At 41.6% G+C, this 22842-nt stretch overlaps 1 protein-coding gene across 14 annotated transcripts in view; it reads left to right on the forward strand.

Annotated features, from left to right (window-relative positions):
• The window catches only part of Erc2 (ELKS/RAB6-interacting/CAST family member 2), an 841097-nt gene that overhangs the window by 145182 nt on the left and 673073 nt on the right, over positions 1-22842 (forward strand). For 9 of the 14 annotated variants that reach the window (XM_021202981.1, XM_029541494.1, XM_029541492.1 and 6 more), the window contains 2 exons: positions 13689-13712; positions 14356-14772. In XM_021202981.1, coding sequence (XP_021058640.1) covers positions 13689-13712; positions 14356-14772 — 441 coding nt within the window. The remainder of the gene's footprint in view (positions 1-13688; positions 13713-14355; positions 14773-22842) is intronic. The other 5 variants (XM_029541503.1, XM_029541497.1, XM_021202982.2 and 2 more) reach the window with 1 other exon arrangement.

Below are 22842 nucleotides of genomic sequence, written 5' to 3' on the forward strand. Positions count from 1 at the left end.
ATTCTCATTCTTCTACATGATAGCCGCCAGTTGTGCCAGCACCATTTGTTGAAAATGCTTTCTTTTTTCCACTGGATNGTTTTAGCCCCCTTGTCAAAAATCAAGTGACCATAGGTGTTTGGATTCATTTCTGGATCTTCAATTCTATTCCATTGATTTTAGTAGTCATTCTTTATCTTCCATTCACCAAGCAATGAACACTTTGGTCTATATTTGTTCTTGTAAATTGGTATCACATTCTTATGATGTGTTAACCACACTCTTTTTCATGAGACATATATATTTCTTTTCTCATTGTTAAGACAAAATACCTGAAAGAGCAACTTATGGAAGAAAAAGTCTATTTGGCTCAGAGTTAAAGAGGTCATTCAGCCTATTGTGTTGGGGAAGTGGCAGAGCAACATAGGGCTGCTGGTCACATTACTTCTGAGTCAGGATGCAGAGAGTGATGAACACTGGTATTAAGCTTCTTTTCCTTCCTCTTCCTCCTCCTCTTCCTCCTCCTCCTCCTCCTCCTCCTTCTCCTTCTTATGTTGTTCTTGTTCTTCTTCCTCTTCATCTTCTTCTTCATCTTCCTCCTTCTCCCCTCCCCCTCCTCCTTTTCATTTTCTGTCTAGATCCCTGGTCATGGAATGGTGCCACCCATTTAAACCCCAGTTAAAGCTCTCTGGTAAGATGCCAAGAGGTTTGTCTCCTTGGTGATTCTAAGTCCCTTCAAGTAGACAGTCAGTATTAAAGATCATATGGGGTTCATTCCTTTTACTTCATTCATATATTAATCTCTTTTTTCTACACACATGGATTTTTACAATATTAAGTCAGCTTCACATGCTGTCACAGAAGAGCACTTTGTTTAATTGCTTGGCAAATCTTTTCAGATAACACTTAAAAATCTTTATTGACCAATTTTCCTGTTATTTTTTTTTCACACCAAGTTCATTTAACAAACTGCCAAATACCTAAGTACTTTTAGAATAGGTATTTGCATGTATATATGAATATACACATTTTAGACATTTTGGGGAAACAGTGGTAAGTACCCTACCTTCATATCCAAGAAAAGGATGCTGGCCTTCAATTCTAATGCATTAATAATATAGAAAACTCTTAGCGAGTTTGAGTTCTTAGGCTACTTGTGAAGCAGTATATTTCTGTTTGCCTAGTACATTGTTCAAGTTATAACTTGAAGACGTTTCAATATTGACTCTTTATGTTCTTTCCAGTCACTTAAAATTCCATTAGGACAACAGATAGGCACACAGAAAAGCTGTTTAAAGATGAATAAAGCAGCAGATGTCAAAAGCGGTATTGACATTTCTGATGCTTGTTTAAAATCTCCCCTCAAATTATCTTTTAAATAATAATGATAACAAATAACAGTGAAGAATTAAGTTTAACTTGTTTCTATATTACCCAAAATAAACAATGAACGTGTACAATCATGTATCATAAATATGTTGTATGACTATATTTTCATATATGTAAGTTAAGCTGGAATGATTTCTTCTTTGACTGGAAAAGGAATCTTGGCACATGCATCTATGAAATAACAGATAGCTCAGTAGTAGCTGAGTAAAAGTACAGATGACCCAGCTCATGTGCTTTGTCTTGTGGTCCCATTGGGGGCGCCACTCACAGGTAACTTAGGCTTAATGAGTCACACCACTTTACTATGCTCAATGTGTTTTTGTTTTCCATCTTTATTGGCAAATGAGCTTTGATTAAAGAAATAGTAAGGTTGAAGATGCTGTTTCTCAAAACTTCATGTGCCCACAGATATCCCAGGGGTCATGATATAATTACAGATCTTGAGTCAGCAAACATGATGTGGGGAGAGAGAGCCTACAAGTTAGTTAATGCTGCTGGGATACTAAATGGTGTGGATGCCCTTTCCTCTTCTCTCCCAGGGTGGAGTGTCCCAAGAAGAGAAGCAATGGGAAGAATCTCTTCTCATTAACATTTTGAGAAGGGACTAGAGTTTAGTTAGGGTATTCATGTGGCTCAGGGTAGGTAGTATTACTATCTATCCAGACATTTGAAATTAATCTAGATAAACCTTTTTACCTATTCTAAAAGTACTTAGGTATTTGTCAGTTTGTTAAATGAACTTGGTGTGAAAAAAAAGATAACAGGAAAATTGGGCAATAAAGATTTTTAAGTGTTATCTGAAAAGATTTGCCAAGCAATTAAACAAAGTGCTCTTCTGTGACGGCATGCGAAGCTGACTTAATATTGTAAAAAATTTAAGCAATTAGTGCTAGATTATACATTTGAAATTGTTTCTTCAAACTGATTAAAAATACCAACTTCTTTTTTTTAAAGTTGAAAATAGATTTTTTTCCATACAATATATTCTGATTATGGTTTCCCCTCCTCCAGCTCTACCCAGATTTTTCTTCCCCACTCACTCAAATCTCTCATCAGAAAACAAACAGGTATATAAAACAGAAAAAAAAAAACAAGAAAAAGAGCCAAAGAAAAGCACAAGAAACACACACACACACACACACACACACACACACACACACACACACACACACTTATACACACAGAAATTAGATATAAACATAAGACCAGAAATCATAATATATAAGAAAAAGACCTGTATGGAGAAAAATATAAAAGCTCAGACAAAGCACTATGAAACAAAACCCCTCCAAAATTACCATCAAGTTAGTTTTGTGTTGTTCATCTACTGCTGCACCCAATTCCCAATTTCTTAAACTTCAGGTTTTTTTTTTTTTTTAAACTAATGTTAGATTGAGAACTGTTGACAGTAGGGGATGCTATTGTCAAATAGTTTCTTATATATTATGTATATTGCTAGAAAAATGACTTGACCTTCCAAACAGGAATGGTTGGAATTTTTGAGACCTCCTTGTAGAATTATATGCAGGCTAGTTAATGGGAAATCAATTACAACTATTCTTTGAGTTGGTCTTAAAACAACTGTTTCCTGTTTTCCCTTATTTAAGAAAATGCCAAAGTGCTTAGTATATTGTTTCCACTGTTGCATTTGTTTGATGATTGAAAATTTATGTTCAGTAGGCCTGTCTCTGCTTCTCGCTTAAATAGAGGGAAGAAAAAGAATTTCAAATTCTGGGCCTCTAGCCATTACTATCTTTAAATAATGATACCATTCCTCATGTGCCAGACCCCATACTTCGTGTTTTATGGGAACCACTGTGCCTGCTTGCTTTCTCAACAATCATCTCATGTAGTCTTTTCACTAACTCTGTATGCTAGTTGAAATGATTGCTTTTTAATTATGGATGAAGAGTTGATACTTAAGAGTGTTCCAGTGATTTGCTGAGAGCCACAGGGGCTGTAACAGGTAGGTAGATTCAAAATCAAAATTTTGTTCTTCTTCACTGCTCTCCAAAGACAAGATTAGTGATTTTTCTGACCATATAACTAGTTGGATACAAAGCTATAATTAGAACAGGAGTCCTTAAATCTAAGCTGAGTATAATATTTCTGTAGTGTGCCACCTTAGAGCATTGATGTGTAATAAAACCCAAACTTTTTCTTGCTTACAAAGGCAGACTTTGCCATATATTCTGTTCAGTGTTATAAATCTTGGCCAAATGTCACATATCCACCAACATGGGTTCTACAATCGTCAGTGGCACTGTGTCCATGTAAGGAGCCCAGGGTCCTGCTGCTTGTAAAAATCATCATCCTGTGTGTGTTGTTTAGCTACCTTCAGGTTTCTTTAGAGTATTCTACATGAAGAGAGAGGGCTTGGGCCCATATACAGTAATACTCTTTTCTTTAGACCCCTCTCGGTCCTCCAACCCTTCCATCAGCTTGTGCACATGTCTCTAGTTGGTCTGTTGTTTGTCTTTACACACACATGGCTTAGCCCAGGGAAGGGTTGGAGCCATGGTAAGTGTTGTGCATCTTGTACATGGGGTTACAGACAGAAGGATCAGAGAACCTGCCCTAAAAATTTGATTAGAGGCAAACTGGAAAATGATTAATAAGCAAATAAAGTCACAAGAGAAGTAGAGCAGGCCAAGTGGTCTGTAGAGAAATTCTGCTTTCTTTGAAAGAGTTATGCTAAGTCCTTGCCTGAGAAGGAGTGTGGATTTATTTAAAAAAAAAAAAAAGAAGAAGAAGAAACTTAAAGACTTCTGGGTATAAGCCAATTCATATTTTTATATATCTTGGAGACGGTTTTCATAGCAATGGAGCCATAAACTGCTTTACAGTGCAAAAACTTTATCATTTTTTGTTTTTTCTCCCACAGTGTGGAAAAGAGCTTAAGGTCACAAATTCTTAAAAAATCTGCCAGGAACTCATATTTTCCATGTTTGGGGATAAGACACAGTAGATTCTAAACATCTGGCTAGTCCCCATTTAAATAATTGTGTGTTCCATGCACATCATACATATATAATTATATTTTCATTCTATTTACCTTTTTGTGTTTTAGACGTTCTGAAATCTGGATTAGATTCTGACTCCAGTAGCTGTTGGAAGTTGGCCTTCTAAACATTTGGCTCAGGGAAAGCATATGTCTCCCTTCCTCATTTCTCCATATAAACTTGAGTATGGTTTAGTTTCTTGTATTTTCATTTTTTTTAAAAAAAGAAATGAGTATGGGAGCTTATGGGAGTCATGTACAATGAAGTTCTGTGATTGTTCTGGGAGCTGGGAGACTTTAGAGTTGGCTGGAGGAGACATTGGTTTTAGACCCTGACCCATATCTGATAATGATGTGACTGCAGTAAAATCCAGTGAAACCCTCTATGTAAGCCACCCCAGTTCATCCTCTCATGGAGTGGACACAGGGTTGGCAGCTTCCCATCAGTGCCGTCAGATGAATGAGCTGGCAAACGTGAGCCGTTTGAGTTTTGTTGGAGAGAACTGGACAGAGTGAGCTCACATCAAGGACAGCACTCCCCATACTAACCGCAGAGAGGACCGGAGGCCTGGCCTCCCCCACACTGTGGCCCTGGACTGACAAGTGCTGAGCCAGCGTCCTCTCATCGTTCTTTCTGTATCTCATTCACTTGTATAGAGACCATGCAACAGCGCTGAACTTCTCAGTATAGGGAAATTAGTAACTGTCCTAGAGAAGGTGTTTTGTGAATATTTGAGATTCTGAAAGAAAGATAATGAGCACATTTTATTGATAATGTAACCATCCCTCAGAGCACAGCCTCAAAGTAAATGTATTAGCATCTTGTAGAGTATTCTTCTAGGGAAAGCACATTGGGAAACAGGATTAAACACAGCCTGCTAAAACCACAAGTGTCCTTGATGCCTTGTTAGTGAGGTTACTGCTCTTCGCTTTTTGGCTGTAATATCATCAGCATTGGGAGATGAGGATTGATTTTCACTCAGGGTCTGTCTGGAGGAAAAGAGAGTCTCATTGAATCTTTTGAATATTAAATACTGTGAGGTCCACATACTTATTTCCATCTTACAGTTGGCTAAAGTATGGCATCGGAAAGGTCCTTGTTAGCTTGGGGGAAGCCATGGTAAATGGGGAAACCTCAGGTCTTAAAGCCCACACCTTTCCTCTTGAGCAGTGCAGTGTTAGCTCGAGAAGAGAAGCTATATTTCCCAGTCAAATGTCACTTTTATGAGATTTTATCTCACCACCCCCTTTGTAGGCCAGCTTCCTGTCTGAATGCTAGGTGTCAGTGTGCTTCTTCCCCAGGGCCTACAAATATCCAAGTGCCTTGACTGGCCTTTAAGTCAACTATGGAGGGCATGGGAGGATATAGAGATAGGCCTTGTTGGTATATGGAGAGTGTGGCCTAGTTCATACTTGCTGTGTAGGGAACATTTTATCTGAACTCAGTGACGTAAGGTAAGCCTCTAATGTATGGTCGAGGAATCAGACATGCTAAGAAACACATTCTATATCACACAACTAGGACATGCTCTGGCCAGGATTAGAACCAGATAGAATGTTCTAGAGTCTAGGCGGCTACACATGATACTACCTTTCTCCTTCTCTGTGAGTGTCTGTGAAGGCCAGAGGAGAGTGTTGGAATTCTTGGAGCCTGACTTACAGACAGTGGTGGGTAAGCTGGCAGATGCTGGTGCTGGAAACAGAGCTTAGGGACTCTGGAAGAGCAGTATGTGCTCTTAACTACTGAGCCTTTCTTTTCCTCTCCTCCCCACATTCTCCTCCCCTTCCTTCCCCTCACCCTCAGCTCGCCCTCCCTTTCCCCCCTCCCCCTTCCTCCCTCTCCCCTTCTACCTTTCCTCCCCCTCCCCTCCTCTCCTCTCTTCTCTTGAGACAAGGTCTCACTGTATAGCTCTGGCTGCTGTGGTACCTTATTTATATAGATCAGGCATCCTTGGACTCTCAGGGATCTGTCTTCTACCACTTCTAAAATGCTGGGATTAAAGCCATGAGCCTGCCAGGCCTGAGTTTTCTTGCATTTTTCTGTTGTGGGACTATATATTGCAGGCAATAATCTTTTGGCATTTTATGAACAATGATCTCTCTTGTTTTTATGGCTTGTTCTTTTAGACTCTATAGTGTCTCTTGTGTAACAGAAATTCCTGATTTTAATATTGTCAAATTTACCTATCTTTTATTTTTCTGGTTGTCTCCTCCTCCTCTTCCTCCTCCTCCTCCTCCTCCTCCTCCTCCTCCTCTTTTTCTCATTCCCTCTTAGTAGGAAAGCATTTTTCTTATTTCCTACAATTTATAGATTCTTTTGATGTTTTTAAGTTCATAGTCACATAATACAATTGATAATGTTAGAATTATTCCCTTTTCAGCTCGTCATATACTCAGTTTCTGGTCATGCTGTTTTGACTCAAGCTTCCAGGACAATGTTTCTAGGTGGTGCTGATGGTGGGCAGGGCTTCCTTTCATTTAAATGGGAATTCTTCTAACACTTGTACTAGGTATTCATTTCCTGTATACAGTGGAGTACACTTTAGGAGTGGTTCTCTTTATCCCACTTTGCTTAGATTTAAAAAACAAACAAATATGAATGACTAAGTTTTGAGCAGATGATGTATTTTTTTTCTTCCTTTCTCTGTCATGTTTTACATTAAAAGTTTGTGACTGAATCACTGTTTTTTTGTTTTTTGTTTTTTCCTAAAAGAAGTACAACTAGGTTATATATGTGTTCTGTATTTCTTTTATAAGTCTGACTTTTTTGTGAGCAGTGGTCTGGTTATGAGGTTGAGCAATGAGTTATGTTCCTCATGTTCAAATCTATCAGTTGTGTCAAGTTAGTCAAGTGTAAAGTGATGAATGGGAAGGCTCTCCAAGACAGTGCAGAAATTGGAGTCATCTGGGCTTTATTTAGGGTAGATAATTTTAAAACACTATTTAATAGCTATAGAACTCATCAGGCTACCCATTTCTTCTAGAATTAGATTGTGGAAGATGGTTTCTAGTCATTTGTCCCTTTCATCAACAATTGCGATTTTGGAAAGTGGATCTCTGTGAGTTCAAGGCCAGCCTACACAGCATAGTGAATTCTAGGTCAGCCAGGGAAATAGACATAGTGAGACCCATCTCAACAAAGCAAAACAGAAGTAAAACTAAAAATGCAAAAATTGTTTGCATGCTGTCTTTTAAATCCCCGTGCGTTGTGATTTTTGAAATGTTTAGTTGAGTCTTCAAAGAACCAACAGCTCTTTGGCTTATCTCCACTGGCCTTTGTCTACTAGTGTCCTGCTTTATCTTAACCCATCTATGAGGCTTTCATTTATAATACTGTATTTTTCATTACCATACACAATCATCTTCTCGTTCAAAGCTGACAGTTCATTTTAGAGTGTCACTTTTATACTTTTAGCTCTTTACGATTTCTTTAAAAAATATTCATGTGTATACTTAAACATTTCTAAAACATTAACTGTTCTGTGTATGACTACCCGTGTCCAATTTGTTCACACTGTGAAGCACTTTTGCCCCGACAGGGGCTTTGCTCTCTGCTCTTCTGTACTCCTGGAAGAATTTTTCTTTTTCAGAGATCATGGAGGGCTAAACTACTTGAGACCATCCTATCCACTTACCTTGTCCAGCTCAGTATTTGCACTGGCATTTGCTCCTGTAAGAGAGGGACTAGAACTTTTTGTGTGCCTGTGAGTTTCTCTCTCTCTGTTTCCCTTTCCCCCTACTCATTCTCTCTTCCCACCTCTTTTTTTCCTTAGAGCGCTCTCTCTCTCTCTCTCTCTCTCTCTCTCTCTCTCTCTCTCTCTCTCTCACACACACACACACACACACACATTAATTATTCCATTCAAATGTTATCCCCTTCCTGGTCTCCCCTCCCCTTTGCCCCTAAGTGGGTGCTCCCAGCCACACCCAGCCACACCCACCCACTCCCACCTCACCCCTCTAGCATCCCCCTTCTCTGGGGCATCAAGCCTCCACAGGACCAAGTACTCCCCCTTCCACTGATGCCAGACATGGCAGTCCTCTGCTACATACATAGTGGGAGCCACGAGTGGCCTATGCATACTCCCTGATTGGTGGCTTACTTGCTGGGAGATCTGAGGGGTCCAGTAGGTTGATACTGTTGTTCTTCCCATGGGGTTGCAATCCCCTTCAGCTCCTTCAGACCTTCTCCTAACTTTTCCATGGTGGTCCCTGACCTTAGTTCAATAGTTGGCTGTAAGTATCTGCATCTCTCAGTCAGGTGCTGGCAGAGCCTCTCAGAGGACAGCCATTCCTGGCTCCTGTCTGCAAACACATCCTGGCATCAACAATAGTGTCAGGGTTTCGTGTCTGTGAATGGGATGGATCCCAAGGTGGGGCAGTCTTTGGATGGCTTTTCCTTCAGTCTCTGCTCCATTTTTGACCCTGCATTCTCTTCTATTTTTCTCTTTTTAAAAATAAGCCTAAGCTAGCTGACAGGAGCCTGATAAAGCTGTCTCCTGAGAGGCTCTGCCAGTGCCTGACAAATACAGAAGTGGATGCTCACAGCCATCCATTGGACGAAGCACAGGGTCCCCAATGAAGGAGCTAGATAAAGGACCCAAGAAGCTGAAGGGGTTTGCAGCCCCATAGGAGGAACAACAATATGAACTAACCAGTATCCCCAGAGCTCCCAGGACTAAAGCATCAACCAAAGAAAATACACGGTGGGACTCATGGCTCTAGCTGCATATGTAGCAGAGAATAGCTTAGTTGGTCATCAGTGGGAGGAGGTCCTATGAAGGTTCGTGCCCCAGTGTAAGGGAATGCCATGGCCAGGAAGTGGGAGTGGGTGGGTTGGTGAGCAGGAGAAGGGGTGAGGGGCTAGGGGATTTTCGGAGGGGAAACTAGGAAAAGGGATAATATTTGAAATGTAAATAAAGAAAATATCTAATAAATAAAAACAAAACAAAAAAATGAGCCTAACTATGTTTAGAAGGAGGATTTACTTTCATTTAGTTATAGTGTAGTAGGGAGATGTGCCTTGAAATGTAATGATTCTAGAAAGACACACTGATATTACTTCCCCCATTGTCCTAGGATTCTGTCATCGAACTTATGTGTGCCCTAGACTGGAAACAAACTGAGCCTACCAAGTTTGTTAGCTCCCATGCCATTGACAGTGAGATATAAGAAGAGTTCTTTAAAACACTTCTCTTTTACGGACTAAAATGATATTGGTCTAGGCAGGGCAGCTTAAGGAGTAGGAAGTAAGTAGGAAGAAAGGTTAAAAGAACTGGTTAAAGGACACACATCAAGGTACATATGGCGCAGTCTACTTGTAATTCTTGTACTTCCATTGCTATAGCCGCTGTTTCTTTCCAAGTTTCCCAGTGGCCATGGTCAACTAGAGAATGAGTCTAGCATCAAAACAGTAAGTAAAAAATTCTTACACCCTAGTCCAACACATGCACTTTCGTACTTGAAGGAGGTTAGCCCAGATGCAAGTAGTTTGATACCCAGGCCCAAGGTTGAAAATCAGGGAGCTTCCCTGTCCTGATGAAGGAGGGCACTGGATGGGCTTTTCCCTCTAATGAACAATGCAGAGGAAGACTTTGGGAAGGTGAGACCATCTCAGTGGCCAGAGGATTCCAAAGAGCTGGTCCTACAATACAGTCTTGTTGGTTGCTGCTTTCTCCGCTCATAATTACTCAGTCAGTGACATTTGAGTGACTGATTTAAAAGTGCGAGTCATCTGGTTGGAAAGTGGGGGATTTCAACCAGAGAGACTGAATAATGTGAATACTGGGGAGTTACAAACTGGCCGTTGTTCTTCCGACTTTTATCTCTTAGAGAAGGTACTATGTCTTCTTTGGCAAGTTCTGAAGGACTTGTGTCACTTCAGCACCCAAGTGGTGTAGTGGTTCAAACAGGGCTCTGGAGGTCAGGCTACCTACCTAAGGCTCCTTACTGAGCTGAGGGAACTGGAACAAGTTGTTTTATTTGTTTGTGTCTGTATTCTCATCCCTTAAGAGGAGATTGTAATAGTGGATACCTTTCTAAGCTGTTATAAAGGTTGACTAGAGCTTGGAAACATGGGTGGCAGATGTTAAGTGCTGTACAGATTTTCTGTGTAAGTATACCTCGGTAGGTTTGGCTTCTCTTTGGCTCTGGATATTTCCATGCGTTCTTCCTTTTGCAGCTTCATGCTAGGGACAGACTCTCATTCCTTGAAGAGACTATTTGGTGATGGGCTCTACCTAGCTCTTACCTGGTACAAAGCTTCTCTATGTGTCTAGCCACCCAGATATGGCTTTCAGTCATGGCTCTCAGGGCATAGCGTTTCATCTGTGCCTTTGCTTCTCTACAGAACTGTGAGCTGTTGCATGTAGCTTTTGCTACCTTGCCTTAGGTCCTGGAATGAGCTGCACTACCACCCCCCACCAAGCTTCCCTCAAACGAATGGATAAAAGACACATACATAGGTTGTTCAATTTCAACTTGCCTTTGGACACAAGTTCTGGGTGCTACTATCTCCCACCTGGAAAAGCATGCCCTTAACAATATTCTTATCTTCACACCTCCCATATGCCCTAAACTTTAGTTGCTAAGATACATCTAGTCCCGGCTAAACACTCCTGAGACCTCACATGGCTGCTTGGCTTTTCTCTCTCTAAAGCCTGGTGAACTCCTCACCTCCCTTGCATCCGTCTCTTTTCCTCCGTGGATCTGGAAGTCCTGTCTATTCCTTCCACCCAGCAATTGGCCCATGGTTTCTTTACTGACAGATCAAGAACCAATTGGGAAACAGGACCTTAGCATCAAAACTGCCCCTACAGTGAGCTATTTCTTCTTCCTCTTGTTTTATATTTTATGAGTCTGAGAGATAGAAGGTAAATCATACTGAATGGATAATTGGACCTTCTCTTCTTCCCTTAAACTTGGGACCTGATGTACTGTCTTAGTTATTCCACTAACACATAAGATAGGCATTAGAGTGAGCCCTACTTTGTAGATATGAAAACAGGGGAGCAGGGTTATAGACAGCTTGCCCACCCAGGGACAGCTCCTTTCCTGTCAGCTTGCTAATGTTGATACCTGTGATCAGAGCATGTCTGCAGATTTAGTTTGAAACCTCCTTCTGGGTTATACATGGGCCATGTGAACACACACACACACACACACACACACACACACACACACGCACACACGCACACACACAAACATTATTCTTGTTTGCTCTCAAGATTTTTCACCATCCATCCAGTTTCCATTCTCATCATCATGATTCATTACGTTTATCTCTAAATTAACTTAGATCAATTCAGGAACCCATACCATCACCAAAGGACAAAGCCATGAAAACATAAACATATGTAAGTAACCAGAAGATGGTAGCTAAAGCATGCCTCCTAGAGCAAGACAGAAGGTTTGCATACTCAAATACAATGCTCAAATACAATTTGTTTTGATTGGCTTAGAGATGGAACCTTGCTGGAAAAAGATCATATGGCCCTGTGGGCTTAGTTCATATTTTCTGTGACAGTTTTATTAAGGTAAAAATTATTTAACTTACAGATTGCCCCTATAAGTGCAGATTGTCAGTTGTCATATATTCTCAGAACTGTGTAACTAACACCCCTATCTAGCTTGAGATTATGTTTCTCACAGAGGAGGTAACATCATAGTGGTCAATAGTTGCATCCTTTTCATTTCCTGGCAATTCTTAACTTATCACGGTTTATTAATTTGCTTATCTGGATACCGTGTAAGTGGAATCACATTATTTGTGGATTTTTTTTGTGGTTGCCTTCCTTTGTGGGGACACAATATTTTCAGAGTCATTCTTAAGTTAAATCACCCAATTTTGTGGCCAAATAATATTTCATCAACTGGACATATTATATTTATGCACTGTTTAATTAATTGACATATAGATTACTTGCACTTTTTGGCCAATGTATACAATGCTGCTATGAAAATCTGTTCTAAGACAGCTGGTAAGTGGATAAATAAGAGCATATTTTTTATCATGGAATAAAATTCAGTTATAGAAAGGAATGAAATTCTGATGCTAAAGCAGGCATTAAATTCTGAATGCATATGAAACCAAAGAAACCACTTATTTCATGATTTCACTGATAAGGAATGTCTTTCATAGGCAAATTTATAGAGACTGAAGATTATTGGCTACCACAGCTTGGGTGCTGGGAAGGAAATGGAAAGTGGGTTGCTAAAGGGTACAGGGTTTCTTACTGTGCTGATAAACATGATAAAAACTGTGTTGATGGTTACACAGCCTTGTGACTAAAGACCCTGAAACTCACTTACAGGATTGTATTGTATCACAAAGTAATCAGTAATCTATGTCAGCATGGAGCATTCAGTGCCCTGTGAGGCACAGTGGCACACAGCTAAGAAGAATATCCTCCCCCCCCCNCCCCCCCCCCCCCCCCCCCGTGCTCTAAGACCTTGTCCTTCCTAAGTGTGAAGGAGAAATGGAACTCCTCAAGAACAATGTGTGCACCACACTTGTGCTAGCTTCAGGGTGGAGGCCACATTCAGAAAGATCTCAGCCTCTGGGTATGAGCCACAGGACTTCAGACAGATTTTTAAATGTTGTCCATTCCAATATTTATATAACTAAGGCATGGTATTATCTGTGCCTGACAACACTGTGAGTCCCTGTGGGCAGGAGTCCTGTCTTATGTCCAGCTTGATTCCTCTGCTTAATGTTGTGGTCTGGTTTGCAGGCAGGATTATGTGTCTGCGAATGAGTAACTGTTATTTTTTAAGCCTCTTGGTATGTCCCTGGGCAAAACACCATCTTCAGGCTTGTGGCCGCTGCCTCTGACCAGCCTGAGGAGGCTGGTCGGGAAGGAAGACATGGATCCACCAACTGACTTCCTTCAAGGGTTTCTTCTCTGCAGCTGTTAACTACTTTCTCTGGTGTTTTCCACTGTGGTGACTGAAACAATGTTTGAGAGCTCTAGAGTGTTGTGATTTCCTTTCTGGTAAGATATCCAAAAATTGTGGTTGGGTCAGAGAGCCAGGAGAGGGAAACAAAAGGCTATTGAACTAAGCCTTAATTGGCTTTCTTTCTTTCTTTTTCTTTCCTTTGCCCCCCCCCCCCTTTTTTCTTTTTGTGTTGATCCAGCATCAATGCTCTGACTTGTGTGTAGCTATGGGTGTTGGCTTAATGAGATTTTTTTTCTTTTCTTTTTCTTCTGTGGAAGTACTCTGTATTAAGTTCTTTCTGTTGAATATCCTTTGCTTGCACTGGACTTTTCTTTATGTTGATTTTTTGCTTCATTTTTTTTTCATTTCCCATGCTGTTCAGTTACTGGACGCCAGAAGAACCAAGGTTTGTCTGCTCTTTGCTGTTTGTTTGTTTTACTCTGCACAGCCTGCCCGCCTTGTGTGTTTGAACGTGCTTGTCTGTGTCTCCATTTCTTCCCTTTTGCTTGCAGAGGCAGTAATCCTGTTTACTAAACCTGTTCACAGCTTTATTTATAAAAAATAAATAAATAAAGTCCTTGTTTGTGTCTGCTTGCAGTGGATGCTATTATTTTCATTTTTAAATGGATATGCATTTATCATGGAAAATAATGGATAAAGAACACCTTAGGAAACAAGGAATACTGAGTCTGGAGTGTTGTGGGCCTAAGAAGGTGTGTTTCATGAAAGTTTCCTTATAACCCTTTCCCTTCCTAAACTAAGCACCGTAGATGTTTAATTCCCTTGTGGTTGACACTAATATACCGTTTCCGTGTGTGTGTACATTTCTCTTCTCCTAAGACACTCAGAAAGCATCACTGAATTAATTCCCCTCTTCATGTGCTGTCCCATGCTTCTGAAGTCACCGTGGAGGACTTCACGGCTAGCCCCTGGACCTCATGATTAACATTCCATCTTCATGGTGTGGCGGCGGCGGCAGCTGACAGCACTTGGCCATTTCACTAACTGTTTCTTCCCTTTCCTCTCCTGCTCCATCTTTCTCACCGCAGCACCTGCAGTTGACCATCCAGGCCCTTCAGGATGAGCTGCGGACCCAGAGAGACCTCAACCACCTCCTGCAGCAAGAGAGCGGCAACCGAGGAGCCGAGCACTTCACCATTGAGCTGACGGAGGAGAACTTCCGCAGGCTCCAAGCTGAGCACGACAGGCAAGCCAAGGAGCTGTTCCTTCTGAGGAAGACATTGGAAGAAATGGAGTTGAGAATCGAAACACAGAAACAGACTCTCAATGCCCGAGACGAGTCCATTAAAAAGCTCCTGGAGATGCTGCAGAGCAAGGGCTTGCCATCGAAAAGCCTTGAGGATGACAATGAGCGCACACGGCGAATGGCGGAGGCTGAGTCTCAGGTCAGCCACTTGGAAGTCATTTTAGACCAGAAGGAGAAGGAAAACATCCACTTGAGAGAGGTAAGCACCTTGCTCTAGATACTGAAATACGTCATTTACGCTCTTTCAGAGGTTGGGAAATGTCTACAGTCTCAATCTCATTTCCCCTGGTTGCTGATCTCTGCCTGTGGCATTAAAGTAGAACTTTGTGTGAGTGTTCTTTTGAGCTCATTGCACCCGTGTTCAGTTATTATTCTAAGGTGCTTTATGGTCACTTTTCCACAGGTAGCTACGGTTTTGGGGGAGGGGGACTTTTAGGTACAGGTCTGTTTAAGTTTGGCTGTCAAATATATCTCTAAAGAAACAAAACAAATAGATGATTGACACAGTGATCCCAAGCCTTTTTATAACTGAACTAGGGACAGAGTTTGTGGAAAGCCAAACGCATGTGTGTTTTTTTGAGAATAATGGTCTAATGTACAGGCCAATGCCGAACATTTGGGTTTAAGGTAATCCTCGTCTGTGTTTACATTTGTCTAGAACGTTCTGTTCCAGGGGTTCTGGATATGTTTCATCCGTAGTGTATTAAATCATTTGAAGTCTTCCGTGAGGCAGTTTCTCTGGCTGGCCACCACTACTGAAGGCTGAGATGCTCAGATATCTGAGAATTTATGGTTAGTTAAAGCTTAGGGAAAAAAAAAATGTGTGTATCAGTCAGGGTTTGAAATTGTTGCCACAGTTTTCTTGCTACTGTGGTAAAGATGGCTCTAAGAGCATCTTGTAGGCAAAACTGCTAAAGGAGGGCACACAGCGAATTGCAATCCCTATGACAGCATTAAATATGTCTTTAAAACATTGGCAGCACTACAGACAGATTTCAGAGTACACTAGATCTCTTGGGCTTGGACACCTGTTTAGATGGGCAGCTACCATGAGACTCCCTTGTGTGGTGTTGAGAAAGCGTGGCTACCTTGTTGAGATCTGTCAAGATACCAATGCTCTCACAATGTGCCTGTAATATTGTTTGTATTTGCTTGGGAGATTTGAGTCAACTTTGGTATTTTCAAACCTAAAGTCCTCTACTCTGAATCCCCCTTGTTTTATTTTCTTGAGGACTTAGTCACATATTTTGGAAACCACATGGCTTGGTTTGTGTTAAAATACTTAGAGGTGTTTTGTTGGGTCTGCTCTTTCCATCTGAGTTCTGAGAGTGTAAATGTGATGGGCAGATTTCCAAAATGATCTCCCATGGTCCCTACCTCTTGGAGTTCACACCCTTGTGTGATTACCTCCTTTTGAGGACTGGCTCATTCTGCAGACTTCTATCTCAAAGATATAATACGGCAGAGACAGCGGAGGTCGATGCCACTTCCACGCTAGGGTTACATAAGACTGAAGCTTCTACCTCGAAAGCAGATCCGCTCGCCTTCGTAGTATTTTGATGAAGCAAGCTGCTATATAGAGAGGCCAGATGGTAAGGATATGAGGGCAGCTTTGAGCCAACATCCAGTGAGGACGGGAGGTGATCAGCATGGCCGTTAACAATTCGACAGCCACAGTCGGCCTTCAAATGAGACAGGTGCTGGGCTGATGCCTTCATTTACAGCCTTGTGAGACATCGGGAAGCAAAGGACCCAGCTAAGCTGGGCCTAGTCTCTCCCATTGGGACAATACCTATGAGGTCACGGACATATGTTTTTTGAGTTAATTAACTTGGGATTAACCTGCCATGCAGCAGTGTGCAGCTAATACAACAGAACAGAAGCAAACCCTTGTTTGTTTCTCTCTCTCTCTCTCTCTCTCTCTCTCTCTCTCTCTCTCTCTCTCTCTCTTTCTTTCTTTCTTTTTTTTTCCAGAGCCTCCAAGCCAGAGCAATGTAGATCATGATTTGAATAAAGATTGGTTAGACTTTGAAACTTTACTCGTGTTATTTCAAAATTGTGGTAGCAGAGCATCTCTATAGTTAGAAAAAGCTGCTGCCTTATTTTAAGGCCAAGGTCTGATGTTATGTGTGTAGCCAGAGTGTGATGCCAGAGAAACCACCAGCTGTAGCATCCCTCTGTCCCTGTGGGTTCTTGCGGTCGGGGTGGGGGGTGGGGGCGGCGAGCCTCTTCCGTCCTGCTTTAGCTTGCTTCTAAGTAGCACTTAATAGATGCTGCCTTGCATCATATGTGCTCTCAGTTCCATGCAGAAGAGTAGAAACGCAATCCATGCTTTTCTTAATTGGCTGGTTCTCACAGAGTTCTGTTGTGGAAACAGAGCAGGGTTAGCGTCTTGATGTCAGTTTGAGAGTTTCAGAAAGTGCAGTCTGCACATGCAGCCAGTTTCGTTGGTCATCAAACAAGTCAGTGGACTGCCCTGATACTGGCTTATCAAAAACAGATAGTCTGTAAAAAACGTGTCTGCAGCAAACAGTTTAGAGGTCTAGAAGAACCTCCTTTCCCAAGGGAAGATTGTAGTAGCTTCTGAGGTCCTTTGTTAAAGTGTTAGGAATTTGGGGGGCCTGCTGTTGAGCCATTGATAACTTGAAATTTGTCACAGTTAGAATATTTTTACACAGTAGAAACTGACAAATGCTACTTTTAGATTACACGAGATGGCGACACCTATCTTCCAAGTGGACTCTTTTGCCCTCTCAGTTTTCATGCATTGATGGAGCAGGCTGATCTGTGAAGAGGTGGGTGTGGAAGTCAGTGGAACCTCCAGCCAACATATGCTGAGGACTAGCAGGACTCATTTCATTTCCAAGTGCCACTCCCAAAGCCCATTTACCCTCACAGTGCTGAATAAAGTACAGGGGATGTTTATTAATGATGTTAACAAGAAGGGGCATTTCAGAGAGTACAAGTTAAAATGGAAGAACTATGACTTTAAGTTCATTAACCATTCATAGTTCAAACATTTCCAGAAGTAGCTGAATAAAAGGCATTGTGTAGGTATTCTATGCTGACTCCATTGAATTCTTAAGGCTACCTCATTCACTCATAAGCAATGACTACTTATTCATTACTTAGGGTAATCATTTGTTTGTGTGTTTGAGACAGGGTATATTTAGTATTCCAGATTGATTTTGAATGTATGTATGTATGTATGTATGTATGTATGTATGTATGTATATCCTGTATAGCCTAAGCTGACCTCAAGCCTGTCAACTTCCTGCCTTAGCCTCTGGCAGGGTGTACCATAATGTGTGGTAGTCATTATGTAAGTTTTTTCTCAAATATGTATTTGAAAGTATGGAACTATAACCAACAATTATAATTCCATATTTCTATTTCTGTTGTGATTTCTATTGTGAGAAATAGATGGGAAAATAGAGAAAGAGTTATGAAAAAGAGCGAAGCGTGTTGCCCGGGGGGAGACCAGTCTCCGGTGTGGTGGGTGGGAAAGGTGTCTTGCAGGGGTGTGATCATGACCTGAGACCTTGATAAGGAGTCGACCAGGTAAGGACCGAAGAGGGCTGATTTGCTCAGATGGAAAAGCCCATGTGCTAGGAGGTAGGTGCTGCTATTTGTCCATCTTATCTGGGGGGAACAGAAGGACCAAGGACAACAAGAAGCTTGCCAGGATCACACAGGTACAAACGGTAGAGTTGCCTTTTGAATCAGGTAGACTTGGTCTCAACTCTTCCATCATTTCACTAAGTCCCCCTCTTAGGAGCATCTTTGCTACAGTGTTTTGGGCAAAGCAGACATTGTGGAAACAAAGGGTCACTTCTAGGAAAGACCTGGGAAAGGGAGAACATCTCATTTTTCTCTGGTTGCACTGGTACTTGCTGTAAGATATCAGGGCCAGGCTAGAGAATAGAAATCCTGTTTCTGATCTGTTATTTCTGACCTATAAAACATACAATACATAAATACTTGTTTCCCATTACTGAAAGTCTGGGTTATTTCCTTCACTAATTATCCTGTAAGGCAAATTTCTTTGGAAGCTGTTTCTATGTTCTCTATGGAGGCTGAGCATGCACTTCTATTGCAGTATTTAATTGGTTTTTTTTTTTTTGATAGAACAATATGTCTGACTGCTTTTGTTATTAAACCAGTAAGAATAACCCAGCATGAGTATAGAAACTGCCTGACCTCTGCTAATTGAAATGAATTTAAACCAGGACTTAAAATGCATTTGAGGTTTTAACTTCAGTGTGTTCCCGATTCCTTTTTCATTACATGCAGTTCAGCCAGGTTGGAGCTGTGGTTCAGTGCTGGGGATCCCAGTGCTAGTGGCTTTGTGAGTAATCCTCAGGCAGAGGTTGGACCTCACATACATCCAGTCCCTGGGCCTCCTACAGCCCATTGTTCCAGGCATGCTGGAGTTGGCAGGGATTCTACATGCAGCAGAGTGGCTTTCTTTAGTGTCCTCTTGTTTTTCTACAGTCTGGAAAAGACCAAGGGTGAAACCACTTCTTTGTGTAGCAGGAAATAGCAGCAGCAGCAACAACATAATTGTGATGACCTCCACTTATTTGGAACACTAAAATCATTGCCAGGAGCTACAACTGACATGTGAAGGGTTGGCCAAGACTCAGCATAACCCACTGTGTCCTCTATGCATTTCCATACTGGTTGATTTGTTCAGACAATGTAGGATGTGGTAATGGCTTTCTTTGTAATGTAGCTTTTTCTGCACACACACTGTTCCACCTAAGCTATCCAAAATAGGGTTGACCTCAGAGAAGAGAGAAAATATGTACGATTTTCTTACGTTTATTATACTTTATTTTTTTAGGGCTTCTTAATGCAGAGTCAAGGCTCTTTGGACTGGCCATGCTCTAAGCTACTTGATGAGAAAGGTCTATCTTTTGTTGTTATGACTATTGATGTTTCATGCTAATTTTGGGGGCTGCTCACTTTTCTTTGGTAGTAGAAGCAGAACATCCACATTGTTGGGACCAGTGTTTCTAATGACCCAAGACTAGCAAGACTCAGGACATTGGCTCTGAATTTGCCTTCTGTGCTCTGAGGAGGCAATGACAAGTGCATCATAGGAATTCCTGGTCAATGTGTTTATCTATCTGGCATGTCCCAGGCCAGTGAAAGATCCACCAGGGCCAAGATTATCACGTTGGTATTCTTGAGCTTTAATTCTTTTACTAATGACTCTAACTTCCCTTATATAACTGCTGCTCAAATTTCAACATGATACCCCAGTCACCCCCAGCCCTGTCAAGACCCTGTGGCCTCATTTTCTTTATCATGCTTGTCCTTAGTTCTGCCGACTACATCACAATGTTGCTGATGCAGGCATATATAATTCCGACTCCAGAGAGTCAGTACATTCTATTTCTACTCACAAAGCTTATCACAGAAAATATTCCAAACACACATACTTAGCATTTTACAGACAGGGTCTTTTATAGTATTTCCTTCCCCCATATATTATTTCTTATGTTAATATAGTACCTTAAAAATAAACCTGATCAGTCCTTTATGAGTATTCTCAGACTTCAAATATTGCCTGCAGGTGTTCAGCAAATATTTTACTGAGTGGAAATTTCTCAGTAGTTTATTTTGGACACACATTGAATCTAAATATGGAAGATACTATGAGAGTATCCATGTCCATTTTGTGATTTCAAACCGATCACGCTCCCTAATGCTGACTTTGTGTGCCCTGGGCTACACTGAGAGCATGTTGTGATCACCCTTATTCTATAGATAAAGAAGTTGAGACACAAAGTAGTGAGTTATTGTCCCCAAACGACATGCAGTAAGTGTTGGAGCTGCTGCAGCTCAGTCTGGCTGTAGACTTGCACCACAACTTGGGGCTGTTCACTCAGAGGACACCAAGTGACACTTAGATGCTGTACAATTTCATGGGCATAGAGTTGGCGAATGGCTTCACTCCTGGCATGGTTGCTCTTCAAGGGCAGCAAGTCTTACCAGAAAGTTTGGATCATCACACCGAAGTCATTACATGTCACTGGGGGAATTGGGGTCCTCTCCTGGGGTTCTTAGTCTTGTTGATAAAAGAATTTAAGAACTGACTCACAGAGAGCAATTTTATTAGAATTTAAAAGAAAACTCCAGGGCAGATAAGCTGGAATCTTGACAACTTCCAGAGAAGGGAGAGACAAGAGGAAGAGCTCAAATGATTCTGCTTGTGAGTAGCATCATGGTGGATAAGCAGCCACCGGAAGTGGAAGAGAGCTTCAGAGAAACCGTGAAAAAGTGCAAAGTACGAGAGAAAGCATACTCAGGCTCTGGTCAGTATCCAAAAGAGATTAAAAAAAAAAAAAAGAAAAAAAAAGAAAAAGAAAAAGAAAAAGAAAAAGTTACACATTTCTGAGTGTCTTAGGACTTTGTTGCTGTGAAGAGACACCATGACCATGGCAATCCTTATAAAGAACAACATTTAATTGGGGCTGGCTTACAGTTTCAGAGGTTCAGTCCATTATCATCATGGTGGGAAGCATGGCAGCATGCGGCAGGGAGTGTCTCTGGAAGAGTAGAGAATTCTACAGTTTGATTAGTAGGCATCCAGAAGGAGGCTGTCTTCTGCAGGCAGACAGGGGGAGGGTCTCTTCCACCCTGGGCAGAGCTTAAGCATAGGACCTCAAAGCCAACCCCCCCCCCCACACACACACAGTGACACACTTCCTCCAATAAGGCCACACCTGCTCCAACAAGGTCATACCTCCTAATAGTGCCATTTCTCATGGGCCAACCATATCGAAACCATCACACTGAGTCAAGACTCAGAAAAGCAGACCTAAGAGAGTCTTACAATGGCTCCATAGTGACTGTATTGGGAGCGGGAATTCTGGGAAGAAAAAGCATACTATCTCATTAAGGGATAACTATCCATTCTATTTCCTTTAAATTTTTAAAAATTTTTATTTATGTGTCTCTCTGTGTGTGCCTATATGTGAGTATATGAATGCAGGTCCCCATAGAGTCCATTGGACCCCCTGGAACTGGAGTTGCAGGCAGTTGTGAATCTCCCAGAATGGATTCAGGGAACTTAAGTCATCTAGAAGAGCAGCAACTGTTCTAAACTACCATCTTTCCAGTCTCTTTAGCATGACTTCAGATGGATTCATCTTCCTAAAGGGTGGACTCTTAGCCGGGTGATTGACTTGCCCAGTGGGAATGTTGTTTTGTACCCAGGCCAGATCCCACTCTCTTGTCTAGAAGGAAACAGTTTCCGCTTTATGGGCCTTTGCGGCTACTGTAGCAGAAGAGTCTGATGGTTAAAGAAGCACGGTTGGAGAAGAGATCAGGTCAAGCCACAGGTATGGGAATTATGCCAGGCTTTAGAAAATTGAGTTTGGAGCAGCTGGTACTCAAAAGGTGAAGGAACAGCTCAACAGACTCGGGATTAGATCATTGAGAACTCTGGGTGTTAGACACAAAGGATTGACTTTTACTCCTCAGGCTTCAGTAAGTGTTTCAAAGCATTTGCTCTGGGAGTGTGGCATCGAGTAGAGCAGTTGACAGTGGATTCAGGAAGAGACAAAGTCAGGGAAAAAGTTAGAAGGATCTTGTGGCTACTTTGATGGCCAGTAGTCTGAATCTGTGTGGGGACCATGGAAGTTGAAGGGACAGTTCATCTCTCCTTGTAGCTAAGACATTGCTCACTAAGTGCATGCTGGGAGCTTCAAGGAGGAATATCTACTGTGAGTCTCTATGTGGGCAGATGGTAGAACAGCGGGTGGCTCAGAATTCCCAGCAGGCATATAAAGGCTGAGGAAAGACTTTGGATGCTGTGGCTTTGCTGACATTCTGCAGCCAAGGTCCTGAATATAGAAAAGGAGGTGACTGGGAAGTTCTGCCCAAGTGCACAGAGTATTTAACACAATTGGTCACTTGTAATTTTTTTTCATGCAAACTTTAAAACTTGTGGCCACCAAGCCTTCAGTAGACATGATCATTCTATGACCTTCCTTTTTTCATGTGCTAGAATGTCATACTTCTCCTTTGTGTCTCTTGTCTGAGGAGACATTTAATTTTGACTATAGTATCTCTTGAGATTATGTGGGGTTTTCATGGACAGATGTTAATGCGATAGATTCCCTTTATTCTAAATAAGTTCCACCTTCTCCAAACACTTCCTTAAGAATGAATGCCAATGTACCTAGAAGCTCTAGAACTAAAGGAAGCAAATTCACCCAAGAGGAGTAGATGGCAGGAAATAATCAAACTCAGGGCT

This window comes from Mus pahari, chromosome 8 (genome assembly GCF_900095145.1).
Source record: "Mus pahari chromosome 8, PAHARI_EIJ_v1.1, whole genome shotgun sequence".
Taxonomy (NCBI): Eukaryota; Metazoa; Chordata; class Mammalia; order Rodentia; family Muridae; genus Mus; species Mus pahari.